Raw genomic sequence first — 16,829 nt, forward strand, 5'->3', positions numbered from 1 at the left:
GTTCGGGTCTTCTCCCATCCAACTAGCCAGGTACAAGCCATCTCCCTGGCCCTTTCCCCAGGAGCTAGCACCAGACCCTCAATTCAACTTTATTCCAATAATTTAATAGAAAATTAAAATAAATAATATGAAACAGATTGAGAAGATGGCTGAGCTGGTGCAGGCCCAGGTCAGCCTAGTAGAAAGTTAAGGAGGTAGGGAGAATGGTGGGGGAAGGAAGAGGCAGGCAAACTACCCTGCACAATGGTAAGGAGGCGGCTCAGAATGTGGTGGGTGTTATTAAGGGCTGGCTTGACACTTTGCCATGTACAATGTACTAAAAAAAAGAGAAAGGGAATTCTAAATCATTCTAAACTAGCTGGTGAGGGAAGGTAGCAGGACCAGGATGGGGATAAGGAAATGAATGTAGGCCTTCTGAAGGGCTCTGACTGAGGGGAGGGGCTGGAATGTACTGTGTTGTTAGCAATGAGGTGGGAATGAATGGAAAAGGGCCAAAGTGAACTGTACCATGCAGTGAAGGGACAGAAGGAAGACCCACGACTTGGCCAGCAAAGCCGGGGCAAAAGTCTGGGAAGGGGAGGAAAAGCTAGAGAGGGACTGGGTCCCAGTGGGAGGAGGAAAACAGGAAGAAAGGTCAAAGGTCAGTCCTTGAAGACAATCTGTTGGCCATGAGGACGCTCATCATGGGTGATGTGGCGCCGGACATGGATCCTGCGGACACGGTGCTCTCGGTTCTCTTCATCCTCCCCTCGGCCTGCCCCGCCACCTCCAGCTGCACCCCCTGTGGCCTCCAGGAGGGCTGGGTCTGGACCCCGAGGAGTCTCGTAGATCAGGATGTTCAAGGTCTCTTCAAAGATCCGGGCCTCTGGGAATTCCACCTGCAAAAGGCCAGCAACCCCCAGCTCCCACCTTCTGGCCCAGTCACACAGCCTCCCCCTGCCTAGCTGCTCCTGTACTGCCACACCTCCTAGCCTGTGCAGTCACAGGTTCTTTAGCCTGGACTGTCCTCTCTGCAGCTTCTTTACTCAGCAAAGTCACACTAAACTTCAAGGTCCAGCTCTGAAGTCAGGCAGAGTTATTTGCTTTCTCTCCTTTGCTGCCAAGTCTCTTGGTGTATCCTTTCATTTGACAAATATCTACTGAGTGAGTGCACTGTACCAGGTGTTGTTCTAGGCACTGGGAATACAGCAGTGAACAAAACAAACAAAGATCTGCAGAAAGTTCACATTCTAGGGGGAGGGCACAGACATACAATAAAATATAAACTAATAATGATGATAAATGTTACAGGAAAAAATACAGCAGGAGAAGTTGGTGGGGATGGCCATGTCCAGGAATGTTACAACTTCCAAGAGGGAGTTCAGAGAAGGCCTCACTGAGAAGATGACATTCAATCAACAGCCAAAAGAGGGGAGGGAAGGAGCCAGGTGGACAACTAGAGAAAGAGCAGTCTGGGAAGAGGTAACAGCAAGTGTAAGAGCTCTTAGTGTATTATTTGAAGATCAGCAGCAAGGAGGCCAATGCAACGAGGCAGAGTGATGAAGAGAGAATAGAAAGGGATGAACTGAAAAGGGGACTGGGGGTTCCCCTCGTGTGGCTTGGAGGGATATGACTAACATAACTCTTAACAAGCTGCATTCTTTTTTTTTTAAAAATTTCACTTTTTTTGTGTGTGTTCCTTCTCATGGAAGTTTATGAATATATTGTTTGTTTGTTTTGAGGAAGATTGGTCCTGAGTAACAATCTGTTGCCAAGCTTCCTCTTTTTCTTTTTTCTTCCCAAAGCCCCAGTACACAGCTGCATACCCTAGTTGTAGGTCCTTCTAGTTCCTCTCTGTGGGACACCACCTCAGCATGGCTTGATGAGTGGTGAGTAGGTCTGCGCCCAGGATCCGAACTGGCGAACCCCAGGCCACCAAAGCAGAACGTGTGAACTTAACGGCTATGCCACCAGGCAGGCCCAACAAGCTGCATTCTAACTATTGGTTTATCTTCTTGTCTTCCCAATTACAGAGGAAGCTTCTTGGAAGCTGGGACATTCATTCATTCATTCATGCACTCAATAAAGTCTCTTAGCTTCCATTGTATGATAAGAGCCTGGCTAGTGCTAGAGATAGGGAAAAAAAGATACAGCCCTACCCTTAAGAAACTAACACCTTGCTGCTGAAGTAAACACTCCCCCACTCTCCACCCTTGGCAGACTACAATAAATAGTATGGTTAGCTAAGATGGGAGTATGACCAACTTTGTCTGGGGTTGTTCGATTGAAAGTTCATGAGCAAAGATGTCCCAAAGAAACTGATGCCTGGCTTGGGTCTTAAAAGATTAAGCACAAGTTCATTAGGCAGACAGGGATGAAGAAAAATAATTCCAAGAGGGAAGAGCGTGTGCAAAGGGAGGGAGGTGTGAAATAGCACTGGGTGCTTAGAGGCGTGCAAGATCTTTGAGGCCCATCTTTCATATCAAGGTCAGAAGGGACCAGGCTGATAAGATCATCAGGGGCTAGATGACATGTCAGAGGGCTTGTACTTTACTCAGCATTTCATTCACCTTGATTTCAAGCCTGGTGCAGAGCTTAGTGCAGAGCAGGGGCTCAGGAAGCATCTGCTGATGATTCCCATGTTAATGACTCAGGACCTACAAACTCAGTGTGTTCTAAGAGATCTGTGTGTTCTAAGGTCCTGAGGTTTTAAGAATCTATTCTGAGTCATGGACCCTTCGGAGAGTCTAAGGACAACTATGGTCCTTCTATACAGAAAAACGTATACACACTCCCAAACCTGCATACTATTTCAAGATTGCCTTGAAACTCAACTGGCCTAGGGTAAGAATCCCACTCTAATCCCACACCCTCATTTCAGAGGTAGAGAAACAGAGACCCACAGTGGGACTTGCCCAAGGTTACACAGCTAAGACCCCAGAACTTGGAACTCCAGCTCCTGACTCCCAGTGATGGACTTATCCCTGCCTGATCTGCTGAGCTGCCTGGTCCTGGTCCTGCCCACCACCACAGCCCTCCCTGACCACGCCCTGAATCCCTTCTGACCTTGGTCTGTTTCTTCTCTGTGGCATAGACAATGGAGGTACAGCACACCTCGGCGATTTTGCGTCCCTGCCCGTAGAAAGACCAGCAGCAGATCTCATCCCCCAGTACATCCTTGAGGAAAAGCAGTCGCCCGTGGAAGCGCAGGGCCAGTTTGTCAAACAGCTCGATGTTCTTAAGTAGGTTGTCATCTGAAGTGCTGAGGATCAAGGGGCCAGGAGGCCTCAGCACAACTGTCTTCCCTCCCTCTGTTCCCCCTCGCATAGGGGCCCAGATACCCAGCACTCTGGTCCTGCCCAGGAGTTTGGTGCCCAGCAGGGAGCTTCCTCCACCCCTGGGGCCAGGCTAAGCAGGCCTCAGAAAGGAAGCAGCATTTGCTGAGCAAATCTCAGCACAGCAGAGTGGCTACCCCTGCACTACCTCCAGAGTGCAGGCTCTGGAAGCAGGCTGCCTCACTTGGCATCCTAGCTCTGCTTTTTAACTGAGTGACACTAGGCAAGTTACTTCACCTCCTGGTGCCTCAATTTCCTCATCCGTAAAATGGAGATCACAAAAGTACCTACCTGAAACAACTGCGAGGATTATGTGAGTAAACATATGTAAAGCATTTAGTGCAATGCCTGTTGTAAAATAAGCACTTAGTAAATGCTAGTCATTATCATCTAATCCTCACCTGAACCTGTTTACTGACCATAAAACTGAAGCTCACAAGTGAAAATGACCTGTCCAAAGTACCCAGTGAGTAAGTGGCAGAGCTGGAATCTGCATCCAGGTAGGTATTCTTTTCACCTCTGTGTGTGGCCATAGCCCTCCCCTTGAGCCAGAAGCAGAGCTGTGCTTGAGCCCAGGATTCCACCCAATGTACCTCCCCGCCCCGAGGTGGTCACCTGGTGTAGGAGTACTTGTTGTTACTGCGGTTGTGCAGGAGCTTCACCACGGGCTGTTGGGGGAGAGAGGATGGAGAAGGGTGGGGGTCAGGCTGCAGGGAGAGGCCCCCAGCCTCCACCCTTCAGGGCTCAGGGGCCTCACCTTGGAGGTGCTGGCCAGGAGCTGCTGCTCCTCTCGGGGAGATGTCACCGTGGGGATGAGGCACAGCGGGGACAGGTTCTGCCTTTTTTGCTGGAGAAGAAGCGGAAGGTGGTTAACAGCACAACCAAAGGTCACTCACTCCCCTACATAAAAGCCTTCAGAAGCTGCTTGTCGCCTTTGGGAAAAAATCCAGACTTAGTGGTCCAAAAGGTTCTGCAGGATCTGAACTCTTTTTTTTTTTTTTTTTGTGAGGAAGATCAGCCCTGAGTTAACATCCGATGCAAATCCTCCTCTTTTTCTGCTGAGGAAGATTGGCCCTGGGCTAAGATTCATGCCCACCTCCCTCCACTTTTATATGGGTCACTGCCACAGCATGGCTTGACAAGTGGTAGGCTCCTGAGACGCAAACCTGCAAATCCCGGGATGCCGCAGCGGAGCGCGCACGCACTTAACCACTGTGCCACCAGGCTGGCCCCTGAACTCTCTGATCTTCTCTCTCCCACTCCCCTGCCTGCTGAGCTTCAGCCCCGCAGATGTTCCTTTGCACATCAGTTTGTGCACTGCCCACCTCCACTCCTTTGCTGTTCCCACTGCCAGGAATGCTCTGTACTCGGCTGTTCGCATGGCTGGCCCCTTCATGCGAGTCCCATCTCAACCTAAACAGTGCCCCTCAGAGGCTGCTGGTCCTCCTCCCTATGCTTTCTGCCTCAAGTAGCCTCCTTTACTTCTGCCTTTTCACATTATCAGTTTACTTGCGTCATGGCACTCAGTGCCTCACATTCTCATTTTTTGGTAAAAATATTTGCTTATGGTCTTCTCTTCCTACCTAGGGAATAAGTGTCTACTATATAGTAGATGCTCAGTAAGTATCTGTTGAATGAATGAACCTGGCTAGATGGGAGGTTAGAGGCAGAATCAGAACCAGACACACAGGCTTCTTGCCTCTTCTCTGTCTTCCAGAATCTTCATGCCAAAATCCCTCTCACCTCTCCCAACCTAAAAACTAGATGTGCAATTCTAATACAAAGTCTAGATTTTTTTTTTGAGAAACTCCTAAGACTTTTTCTAAAATTAATACCGAAGAATAAAAGTCTACTAAGGTCAATTTTTAAAAAGAGCCAAGAAGAGAGACTTACCCTACCAGATATAGGTATATCTTACAAAGATATCTTACAAAGCCATAATAATGAAAACAGTGTGGTTTTGGTGTAGAAATAAACAAAAGCAATGGAACATGACAGAGACCTGGAAACAGACTGGGGCATATATGAGAACTGATGTTTATAAAGAGGACACCACAAATCAGTGGGGAAAGTATGGAGTGTGTATTGGTTATTGCTGTGTAACAAACTGTCCCCAAATTTAGCAGCTTAAATCAACAATAAATATTTATTATCTCAGTTCCTGTGGGTCGGGAACTCAGGGGCAGCTTAGCTGGGTGGTTCTGGCATGGAGCCTCTCATGAGGTTTAGTCAAGTCAGCTGGGGCTGCAGTAATCTGAAGGCATGACTGGGTTTGGAGGATTTGTTTCTGAGAAAGCTTATTCACATGGCTGGCAAGTTCATGTGGGCTATTTGCAAAAAACATCTGATCTCTGTCATTTGGATCTCTCCATAGGGTTGCTTGGGTGTCCTCATAAATATGGCAGCTGGTTTCTCCAGAGCAAATAATCCAACAGAGAGCAAGGTGGAGGCTTCAATGTCTTTTATGACCTAGTTTTGTTAGCCCTATTCAATGTGGGAGGAAACTACACAAGGGAATGAGTACTAGGGCACAAGAATCATTGGGGACTGCCTTGGAGGCTGGATCCATATCCACCTTCTGGCCCCCACTGATTCAAATCCTTTCCATATGCAAAACACTCACCCCCTCCCAAGATTCCCCAAAGTCTCATGCCATTATAGCATCAGCTTGAAGTACAGAATCTTGTCATCTAAATCAGGTCCAGGTGGGGATGAGGTTCCTTGGGTGTAGTGCCTTAACTATAGCTCCTTAAGTACACTTCCTCTTGATCTGAAGACCTGTGAACTAAAGAGACAAGTTATCTCTTCCACACACCCAACATGCAATGGCGGAACAGGCATTAGGATAACCACTAGGACACTCTTGTTCAAAAGGAGAGGGGGGGACAAGAGGCACATATAAGTCACTGCTTCAAAGAAATTCTGTAATCCAGCTGGACAAATGCTGGGAGCTCTGATACCTACTCTTGTCCAGGAATGATGCTCTATGGCTCTTGGCTCTGCACTGAGTCATTCTTCCTTTTCCATGAAAGATAGTCTATGTTTGCAGCTCCACAGTTTCCTTAGCCTGAGAACTTTGGGGGTCCAAAGGCCTCTTCTCCTCTTGCACTGTCTCTGTCCCATTCAGTCCAAGCTGGCAGTGTTTCTGCCAATATAATTCTCTTAAAAACTTAATGGGTGTCTTGGGGTTCAGGTCATTAGACAAAAGCCACTCCCACAAATCTTTGTGAGATAAGCTCTTCTCTACTTTGGGCTTCAGCTGAGACTGCTGCCGGGTAACACCCTTAAGCTTCTTAGAAGTGCTATTATTTGACTGAATGGTTCTCTGAGGCATCTTCTCGGTTATTTCTGAGGTTCTACAAAGGATTTTACAATCAGAATCTCCACTTCATCTTTAGACCACGTTTTACTGAGAATGCTTTGTATTTGATCTTTGCCTGGAAGCCATTTGTCAATTTTAACATCAGTTGTTGTCTGAAAGGCTGGGAATTTTCAAACCCAGTCAGTAATTCCTGGCTTCTTTTTGTTCAACTTGTTTTTTCTTGAGCTTACCCTCTCCTTTCTATTTTACTGTAAGCAACAAGAAATCTGGTGGCAACTTCAACATTCTGTCTGGAAATCTCTTTAGCGAGATCACCCAGTCCATTAGGTATGTTTTCTGCTTTCTACATTCCTGTAGGAAACAATGTTGACAAACTTCTACCACCACATAACAAGGATCCCCTTTACACCACTTTCCAATAACATTTTCCTCACTGCAGCCTCCTCAAAGGTCATCAGACTTCTACGAACAGACTCTTTAAAAGCTCTTGAGGCTTTTAACACTGTCCTCAAAGTCCTTCCAGCTTCTGCGTACTTCCCAGCTACAAAGCCACTCCTATATTTTAGGTTTTTATTATGGCAGAACCCCACTCCAGATACCAAAATCTTACCTGTTGCTGGGTAACAAATTACTACAAACTTAGCAGCTTAAAACAACAATAAACAATTGTTATCTCACACAGTTCTAGAAGTTGGGAACCTGACATTGGCTTAGCTAGGTGGTCCTGGCCCAGGGTCTCTCATGAAGTTGAAGTCCAGTTGTTGGCCATGGCTGTAGTTACCTGAAGACTTGATTGGGAAGTAGATCCTCTTACTTCTGAGATAGTTCACCCACATGGCTGGGAGTTTGTGCTGACTGCTGGCAGGAGGCTTCAGTTCTCACCAAGTGGACCTCTCCGTGGAGCTGCTTGAGTATCCTCACACAGCAGCTGGCTTCCCCCAGAGTGAGTGATCCAAGAGGGAGGCAGAAACTGCAGTGTCTTTTATGACTAGCTTTAGAAGTCACACACTATCATTTCTGCAACATCCTACTGGTTACATAGGTCAGCCCTATTCATGGGAGGGGACTAAACAAGAGCCTGAAAAACAGAAGGCAAGAATCGCTGGTGGCCATCCTGGATGCTGGGTACCACAGACTGTTTAGTAGATGGCACTGGGAAAACTAGCTCACTCTATGTAGGACAAAAAAGTTAAATCCCTTTGTAATTCACATTTACAAAAGTGAATTAGATTAAAAGACCCATATATGGAAAACTTTAAAACTAATAAAAAATGTAGAATAGGAAAAAATTTCTTACACAAGACCCTAAAAATGATACACCGTTAGGGAAAAAAAAAGAGGAATCTGACCACATTAAAATCAATAATTTCTCCAGCTGACAATGGAAAGCATGACTTTACACATAATCCCACATAATAATGTTGAAGGAATGATAGAATTATAACATAATTATTCTACAATCCTAATGAAATTACTGATTCGGGCAAGGATTATCAATTGGTGTGTGGTTGATAGATAACTGCCATTCATAGAGTGCCTAAATAACATCACACAGATTACTTTATAGTTGGCAACAAGGAAATGTAACTATAATGGAGGGATCTAAACCATCATCACCTGAATCCAGGGGCCAATTCCGCGCATCACTAACAACGGATCATATTAGCAACATAACGGGTCTCTCGATATAACACAATGTGAAACATATAACATTACCTAAAATGTATTCTAACCAAAATGTTTAATATCAAACCTTTAAATCTACCAGCTAGTTTACAGAAAACTCAGGATAGGATAGGGTAACAAACCAAATGATACCACAAGTAAACAACCAGGCAAATTTGGAAAGTGGGTCATTGTGCAGGACAACTGGTGGTCTCTTTAACAAGTCAGCATCATGAGAAAAAAGGGACTGTTTTGGGTTGGAAGCGACTTAAAGAACATAACAACCAGACATAATGCAAGGATCTAGATTGGGTCCTAACTTACATGAACCAGCTATAAAAGACATTTCTGGAACAAACGGAAAAATTTGCACATGCCCTTGATGTTACATAGGATAAAATTTTATTGACATGGAAAGATGGCAATTATTAACAAACAACAAAAAAAGCAGAATACAAAACAGAACATACAGCATGATCGATTTTGGCAAACACACACACATACACAAAAAGACCTGGAAGGATATTTGGTGCTTTTATTTTTTTTTTATTATGTGTGGTTTTTAAATTTCTACAATACATATATACTGCTTTAAAAACAATAAATGGTTATTTATAATTAAAAAAATCAAAGATTTCTATTCAACAACAGATGCCACAGAGAGGTGACATTCTAAGAGAAAATATTGGCAACATCTAAAACTGACGAGAAATCATTATCTGAAACAGACTTTCTCAACTGGGGTTCCTCACCTGAATCTCAAAACCCAGCAAATGATATGAGTACCTGTTTTCTCAACTCTCCAGAGGATGATAGGTAAAAAGTGCCATTCTACATGCATAGGAGAAGAGTTAATTTATTACGTACAATACATGCCTCAGGGTAATAGGGCTTAATTCTCCCCAGGAACTAAACTAAAATATGCGAGGATCTCCTGCAAAGCAACCAGAAAGAGACAGGACACTCAGCAGAAAATTTGGTAAAGAATCTGAATAGAAAATTCACAGAAGGGGAAAGTAAAAAAGCTAGTGTGAAAAGATGCTCAATCTCATTATTAATCAGAGGCATACAAATTAAAATGACATCACTCTATACCAATCAGATCTGCAAAATCAGAATGCTGGATGATGCCATGTGTTGTCGAGGATATGCAGAAACAGGATCCCTTATGCACTGTTGATCAAGAGTATAAAGTGCTACAGTCATTCGGGAGAGTAATCTGATGATACTTGCTGAAATTCACTTGTATGTGTCCTATGACCCAGCAATTCCACTCCCAACTACAATCATGAGAATCCCTGGCCCAGGACCCACAAGACCACACGTACAAGGATGCTCACGGTTGCTCTGTTTGTGAGGGCAGGAAGCCGGCAGCAATCTAGGTCTTCAGCCCCAGGGGAATGTATAAATAAAATATGGTGAATGCACACCATAGATTCCTGTGCAGCAGTTAGAAGCAAAGAACTAAATGTACATACAGCAACATGAATAGATCGCAAAGAGTGTTGAATGAACAAACAGAACACATGACCCATAGGTCAATGCCATTTATGGGAATTTAAAATGCATACGTATACAAAACAATGCTTTAGCTTTTCAAGGATGCAAACATAATCCAAGCATATGTGTCAAAACATTAAAATTGGAGGGGTACCTATGGGGAAAAGGGAAGCACGCAGGGGACTGGGAAGACAAAAAATAAAGAGAGAAAAGATTTGCATAGATCAACGATGATTAAGTGCCATACACTGAGGAATATGAGGAACTCAATTCTCTGTATCTAAATCTTAAAAACAAAAACCTCCAAACAAACAGGCAAATTGTAGCTGAGTAGGGTGGGATGGGAATGATCTCAGGGAAACCTGGATAGGAGGCAGCTGGAGCACAGAAGAAAAAGCGTTGCACCTGGGAGTCAGATAACCTGGGGATGAATCTGAGCTCTGCTGCTTACTGGCTCTTTGACCTTGGATGCATCCCCAACTTCCCTCACGTTTCTTTTTATGTCCAACAGGGGTACAAGATGTATGTACAAGCAGACTGCAGAATCGCTCCTGACACACAGTGGATGTGAGATAACATTAGATAAATGTAAAACTATACAGCAGGAATGCACTTCTAAGATCATCTAGTTCAATGTTTTTCAAACTGCAAGTGGTAACCCATTAATGAGTCATGAAAAAAGTTTAACGGGTCTCAAACAGCATTAAAAAAAGAAAGAAAACAATATATCGAGTGTATTTCACTAAAAGTATCATTTTATGAAACTCTTATTTCAGTTATATGTATGTGAGTATAAAATGCATTGTTTTCTATGGTATGAAGTCGAAAAGTTTGAAAAACATGGATATTTCCTAAAGGAATTCTATATTTTTGGATTTCAAGAACCAATAAGTACTCTCCAAGATAACAGAAAGTTGTTCATAGTAGCCACTTTTTAATATATAAAGGGCATCAAAAAAGAAACTTATAATCTCCTATTAATATCGTATCATGAAAGAACATTTTTAACATTGTAAAAACTGAACAGAATAAAAGGCTTTATGTAAAACTCACTACACTGTACATATTTTTCTCATTTCCCTATCTTTTGGAACACGAGGACAGAACGCCAGAGGTAGGAACTGACTCACTCAAGGTCACTCAGTCAGCTGTGGCAGAGGTGACACTTAACCCATATATCCTGGCTAGGCTTTCCAAGCTCTTCTCCTCAGAACCCTAAGAGATCCACAGAAGAGAAGCCCAGCAGGTGGGGCTCTGGAACCCCCAACCCTGTTTTATTGGGAGCAGCTCTGCTTATATGAGATTTCATTGCTAAAAAAAAAAATTTTCAAACCCCCTGGGAGGCAGGGCGTGGAATGCTGCCTCCCAGGATAGGACCAGATCATGGAGATCATTATATTCCAATTTAAATTTAGATTTTTTTCCCTAGCAGCACAAAGGAGTTATTTAGGATTTCTGAACAAGGGAAAGAGTAAACTGGGATTGTTTTCAAGGATCATTACTCAGGTGGTGGTGTAACAGCTAGACTGGCTGGGTAGGAACAGCAAGAAGCAGAGAGAGCAGTCATTTAACTATTGCAGTAGTCTTGGCACGTGGTGGTGAGGGGGGCCCTGCCTGAGGCAGCAGGGACACAGAGGACAGTACCCCTAAATTCTCTGGGTCATGGCTAGTCAGGGCCAGACCAAAGGCAGCCTCTCCAAATAGTACCCCATATTCCCTTTTTTTTTTAATGTCCTAATATCTAACTGCTTGGGCAGCTCTCCAGTCATAGGGGTCGGACTCAGGAGTCGAGGGAGGGACCCTCACCTGCAGTGCCAGCTGGCAGTCCTCAATCAGGCCCTGTACCAGGTAGTAGCGTGCTTCGCCTAGTAGCTCCCCCAGTTCTCTGGTACTCTCAGGCAGTGGCACGGACCCGTCCCGCAGGTAGTTGAGGATTGTACCAAAGTGGCGGCCGCTCCGGTCAATCAGCACCCAACCTGGTAGGGTGGGGAGAGGCAGGAAGAAGGATGGCTTTGCTGGGGGACCATGGAGCTACTACAGTTTTATGAAAAAAGGATTTCAAAGCTACACGTCTGAATATTGATCTATCTCAAACCTCCCCCATATCCAAGAAAATCCCTTTAAAACATCTCCAGTGAGTTCTCCCAAGGCCCCTTTTCAACATATCCAGCCACAGAGAATTAATTCTCTTCCAAGTCTATTCTACACTGAGAAGGTTCTCATCATGAGAAAGTTCTTACAGATTACCTTATCAATAAACCTCTAACTTCTTGTGTTAATTCTGACCATCTATTTAATTAAAATGTCTACCCCACCCTCCAGTTGTCTACCATTTTACCCTTTATATTCTTCATAGAACTTATTACTATATCTGGAATTACACGTATTTTTTTTTGTATGTTTACTTGCTTACTGTTCTCACCCTGCCCTCACGAAAAAGCAAACTCCATAAGGCTAATCTTATCAGATTCGTTCACTAAAGTATCTCCAGCACTAACTGGCTTACAAATACTTACTGAACAAATAAATTCTTCACCTTCAGATATTTGAAGACTGAGCTCCACCTCCCAAATGTTTATTCTCCTGCTCTTACAATCCTTGTTTACACCTTCTGAATCCCCCCCCCCACCCCGCCTCAAAAAAAACCCTTTAAGTTTCCACTTGGGCATGCGCGGCCCAAACCTGAATGTAGCACTCCAAGAAGGTAAGGTTCGCCTGCCAGGGAGAACTGTCCACCCTCCAGTCTGGTGTCCCTGGCAAACCCAAAGCAGCCTTCTCCTGCTACAATCGGCATTTACAGAAGGATTCCTAGAGGGTACAGGAACCTGGGTTAGGGGAACACAGAGACAGACAAGATCCGCCAACTCTCCAGGCTGGTTGTTAGCGGTGTTGAGTTAGCGGAACAAAAGGCTGGGCAGCTGGAAAAAACGGATGAAGGTTGCCTGGAAGGATGCTGCTGGCAGCAGGGCTGGTTTCCAAGTCTTTTGAGCTCAGTGGTGAAGACTGGGAGAACTAGGGGAGAGCGGTAATGAAAATTCCGAGGTGATCTGTTGAATCCCTTACCGCAGCGCCTGGCCGAGTTAGGGGAGGTTCCGTAAATGCTGGTTATTGCTGGGGGTCAAGACTGGGGGAGGAGGGAGATTACGAATGAGACGATGAGATGGGATGTGGGGGCCGGAGGAGGCGAGAATGAGTTCACTGGACCGCAGTGAGACGAGAGAAGGGTCATGAGGAGACGGGGCGACGACAGACTAGAGGAAGGGGATCTGGAGGCTGGAGGAAGCTCAAGCGAGGGCGGCGCGCGTACCTCCGGCGTCCGTGAGCACCTCCGCGCGGCCGCTGAACATGGCCTTGAGCAAGGTGTCCTGCCCCGTGAGGGTGCGCAGCGTGGTGTAGTGCAGCGAGCCGCCCACGTTCAGCTTCACGTACTTGCTGTTCGGCGTCAGCGGCTTGAGACCGTAGGCGGCGACGCCAGGCTCGAGACCCGAGGGTTTAGGAACTTCCAGGGACGGGGCCTCGGCCGCCGCCGGGCCCGAGGCTTCGGCCGACATGCCAGGTGGTGGCAGCAGGCAGCGATTCTAAGCACTCCGCGCCCCCTGGCCCTCCCGAAGACCCCGGGACCCGAGCTCTAGGGCCAAACCGCTGGGCTCGCACGCCCACACGCCGCCGCTACTCATCTACACCCGCCCTCAGCCCCATCGCGCCCGCACGCCCGGAAGCGGGGCCGAGCAGCTGCGCAGGCGCATCAAGGTCCCGCCCGGGCCTCGCGGGGCGGGGGGGGGGGGGGGAGTGCGGAGCATGCGTAGTGGCCTTGGGCCCGTTGAGGGGTCGCTCGCAGACTGCGGCGGAGACTTGCTGCGGGCTCTGTGCGGTGCACTGGCCTGGAGAGTACCGGAGACCAGCTCCAGGAGACGCCTCGCCATCTGCCTGCTGTGGAAAGCGACGTCCCCGCCCCGTGGTTGGCTTTCCGCTCTCGGGGCGCTTCGCGGGCGTGAAGGGAAAACTGAGGCCCAGAGAGGCAGGGGATTGGGCAAGGTTTCCCGCCTCCCAGCGCCACGCACTCGACAGACTGAGGAGAGCTTCGAACAAAGCACCAGGGGAAGCTCGCAAAGGAGGCCAAAGCGGGTGGGGGGGGGCCCTCCCAGGGGAGGTGGCAGTACTGCTAGGGCATGCAGGGTGGGAGTAGGTAAGGTTGTCATGGAGGGCCTCTCTGAGGAGGTGATTCTGGGCTGAAGCAGAGAAGAAGCAGCCACGTGGAGGTGTGAGGAAGACAGTTCCAGGCAGAGGGAAAGACAAATACACAGACTCTGAGGCAGGAACACGCTCGGTGTATTTGAGGAGCAGAAAGAATGTCAAGGGTGGCTGGAGTGGCTGAGCAAAGGTCTTAGAATCCCAGCTACTGCCGTGAGATACCCAACCCTGAAAAAAAAAAAAAAGATAGGTACACGTTGTTGACAAAGTGTGGTGAGAAGTGCGTTTATCTGACCCGATCTACATCCAGTTTAGAAGCTGATACATCAGAGATTGAACAATCGACTTTAATGCCTACCAGGGAGATTTGCTGGAGGGAAGAGGAAACACAGAGTCAGAGTTGTAGTTTCCATCCTGCCACCAGTTCACTGGGTGATCCTGGGCAAGCTACTTCCCTCTGGGTTTGCTTGCTTCGTTTTGTGCTTAGTGAGGGGTGTGAATTTAAATGCCTGCAGGGGACATGTAGGAGTGTAAATGAGTGGGGTGGGCCAGTTATTAGGTATTGGGGGGTAATGGAGCCTGTGGTGTCTGGTGGAGAGCTCATGTTCTACCAAAGGAGTGGCCAATTCTTATTTTTCAAGTGTAGCTGGTGAAAAAGAGAAAAGCAGCTTGTGACAGCTGGAGGCTAATTTGCACTCTCCCTCCAGAAGCCTTGGTGCTGCTGGAAGCCCACCTGGCACTATCAGCTAGGCTGCAGTGTTGTCCTGTTGAGCATAAACAATTTCAGAGAACACCAACATCAAAGTCACTCTCTGGTGGATTGAGAGAAATAATCATGTCCATAAGCATATCTGAACACATTGTCCAAACCACAGAAATGACCAAACACAACCTCCTCCCCGACATTTTGAGTGACTGCTGCTTCTTTACCAAGTACAGCTTTAGCCCCATCCATTCCTCCTAATTTCTAGATAAGAATTAAGATAACCAAAAAGAATTAACCCCACTTCCTGACAGCATCCAACCTAGAGCAAATCTCCGCTTTCCTGAATCCTCCTAGAAAATCACCTAACAAGCCCAAATCCTGTAATAACATAAGCTTTCTAACATGTGCTTCCTGAGATGCCCAAGATGGGTTCCCCATGATGTGCGGTCTCCCTTGTTCAACCAGAGGTGTGTTCCTGGTGGTGTTTGGCTGGAGAACATTGTCAGAAATGGACCAGCCAAAGAGATTCATTTAAACCCTCACTGCCTTGGACTGGGACCCTTGACACTAGTAATAATGTGCACATCTGAGACCCCTTGTGTCTCTGTTTGAGGTCCATCCTGCCCATGGCTGGGACGTAAGTTCTCGCTGACTTGAGCTCTGATGTTTCATTGAGACCCTTTAGTATTGGGATTGTTTGTCTTCCTTGGAATATGGTCCCCCTGGATTTTTTGGTTATCCAATCAGATTTTTATTTTTCCTTGGTGAAATTGTTTTCTGGCCTTCTATACCGGCTTCTATGGTCTGTCCTCTTGTCTAGTGTTTTGAATTTTGTTTGTCTATAAGAGGAAAAGTCTATAGGGAAAGGACAGGTTTGCAGCCCTAGATGTGTAAGGCCATCACAGACCTGTTATTGCTCAGTTTCTTGTGGCTGAATACCACTTGTCCCTCTAAGAAGTTGGGGATGCCAACCACTTGGGGGGTCATGTAACTAGTTAGCATGCTGGAGTCTCATTTGTTATCAGAATTAACCAGACAAATTGCTCCATCAACCAAGAGCCAATAAGTCTGTCCAACCGCCACCCGGCCCCAGAGGCTGTGAAATTCAGAAGGTATCCTCAGACCAGTGTCCTTTGGATAAACTTTGGCTCGGATCATCATTTCCAACCTTTATAAGGACTTCTTCCCGAGTTTTGTCTGTGTCTCTGAGAATTGTTTTGTTTCATTTCTTCTGCCCAGATCAGGACATTTTCTCTGGCCCCTGATCAATGACGACTGGCCTTTGGCCAAGTTCTGGAGGTACAAGGTTGCACAGCACCATCCTTATGGTGGCTCATCTTAACTAAAACTGGGCCAAGTAGCTGCTGCTTTCATGTTTTCTCATGACTAGACTAACTTGTACCCTTATATCGCTAACTGACACAATTTCACTAGGGACAAATTTGAAATTGCAGTGGCCATTTTGGGGAACTTCTGACAAGAACAAAATTGTTTATTTAAAGGTACTTCAGAACGAAAGAGGAAGAAACCCTCATGAGGAGATTGTCTTGTGTGTCAGAAAGAGAGATTATTTTGTTTAACACAGGCAATATTTCATTTCTGTACTTTGTAGGTTATTAAATGCTGACTTTTTAATTGTACAGCTCTATTAAACTGTCAAGTGCCTGAGTTATTATTTAAATGAGCTGGAATGTCACTCTTTTTGTGTCTGTATGTATATGTCAAAATCTGTTTTACTGTGTTTAAACTGTCTTCCCTGTCCTTGCAGAGGGAACATTGATTAGCTTTGGAGAGTGATAATTTTATATTTGTCTGAAGTAGCTTCCTCTCAATTTTTTTGCTATCCATTCCCTCTCTTGGAAAACTTTAAGATTAACTAATCAAAAAATTATTCTAGGGGCCAGCCCCATGGCATAGTGGTTAAGTTCGGCGTGCTCCACTTCAGTGGCCTGGGTTCATGGGTTCGGATCGCAGGCACAGACCTACACCACTTGTCAGCCATGCTGTGGCAGCGACCCACATATAAAGTAGAGGAAGATTGGTATACATGCTAACTGAGAGCTAATCTTCTTCAAGAAAAAAAAAAAGGAGGAGGAGGATTGGCAACAGATGTTAGCTCAGGGCTAATCTT

The 16,829-nt window shown here is 46.1% G+C and overlaps 1 protein-coding gene across 1 annotated transcript; it reads right to left on the bottom strand.

The window, feature by feature from the left end:
- Positions 1-77: 77 nt before the first annotated feature.
- Positions 78-13,511, bottom strand: KCTD13 (potassium channel tetramerization domain containing 13). Its single transcript, XM_058569667.1, has 6 exons — positions 13,109-13,511; positions 11,608-11,777; positions 4,072-4,161; positions 3,930-3,982; positions 3,046-3,241; positions 78-878 (listed from the first exon to the last, which is right to left on the bottom strand). The coding sequence occupies exons 1-6, from the start codon at positions 13,350-13,352 to the stop codon at positions 642-644; spliced, it is 990 nt and encodes a 329-aa protein (XP_058425650.1). The 5' UTR covers positions 13,353-13,511; the 3' UTR covers positions 78-641.
- Between the last annotated feature and the right edge of the window lie 3,318 nt (positions 13,512-16,829).

Source organism: Diceros bicornis, chromosome 26, assembly GCF_020826845.1.
Source record: "Diceros bicornis minor isolate mBicDic1 chromosome 26, mDicBic1.mat.cur, whole genome shotgun sequence".
Lineage (NCBI taxonomy): Eukaryota > Metazoa > Chordata > Mammalia > Perissodactyla > Rhinocerotidae > Diceros > Diceros bicornis.

Coding starts and splice junctions, on each gene's coding strand:
- KCTD13 (XM_058569667.1), bottom strand. CDS start 13,352: ATGTCGGCCGAAGCCTCGGGCCCGGCGGCGGCCGAGGCCCCGTCCCTG. Junction 11,778..13,108: donor GGTGCTCACGGACGCCGGAG/GTACGCGCGCCG, acceptor CCACCCTACCAG/GTTGGGTGCTGATTGACCGG. Junction 3,242..3,929: donor AACAAGTACTCCTACACCAG/GTGACCACCTCG, acceptor CTTGATCCTCAG/CACTTCAGATGACAACCTAC.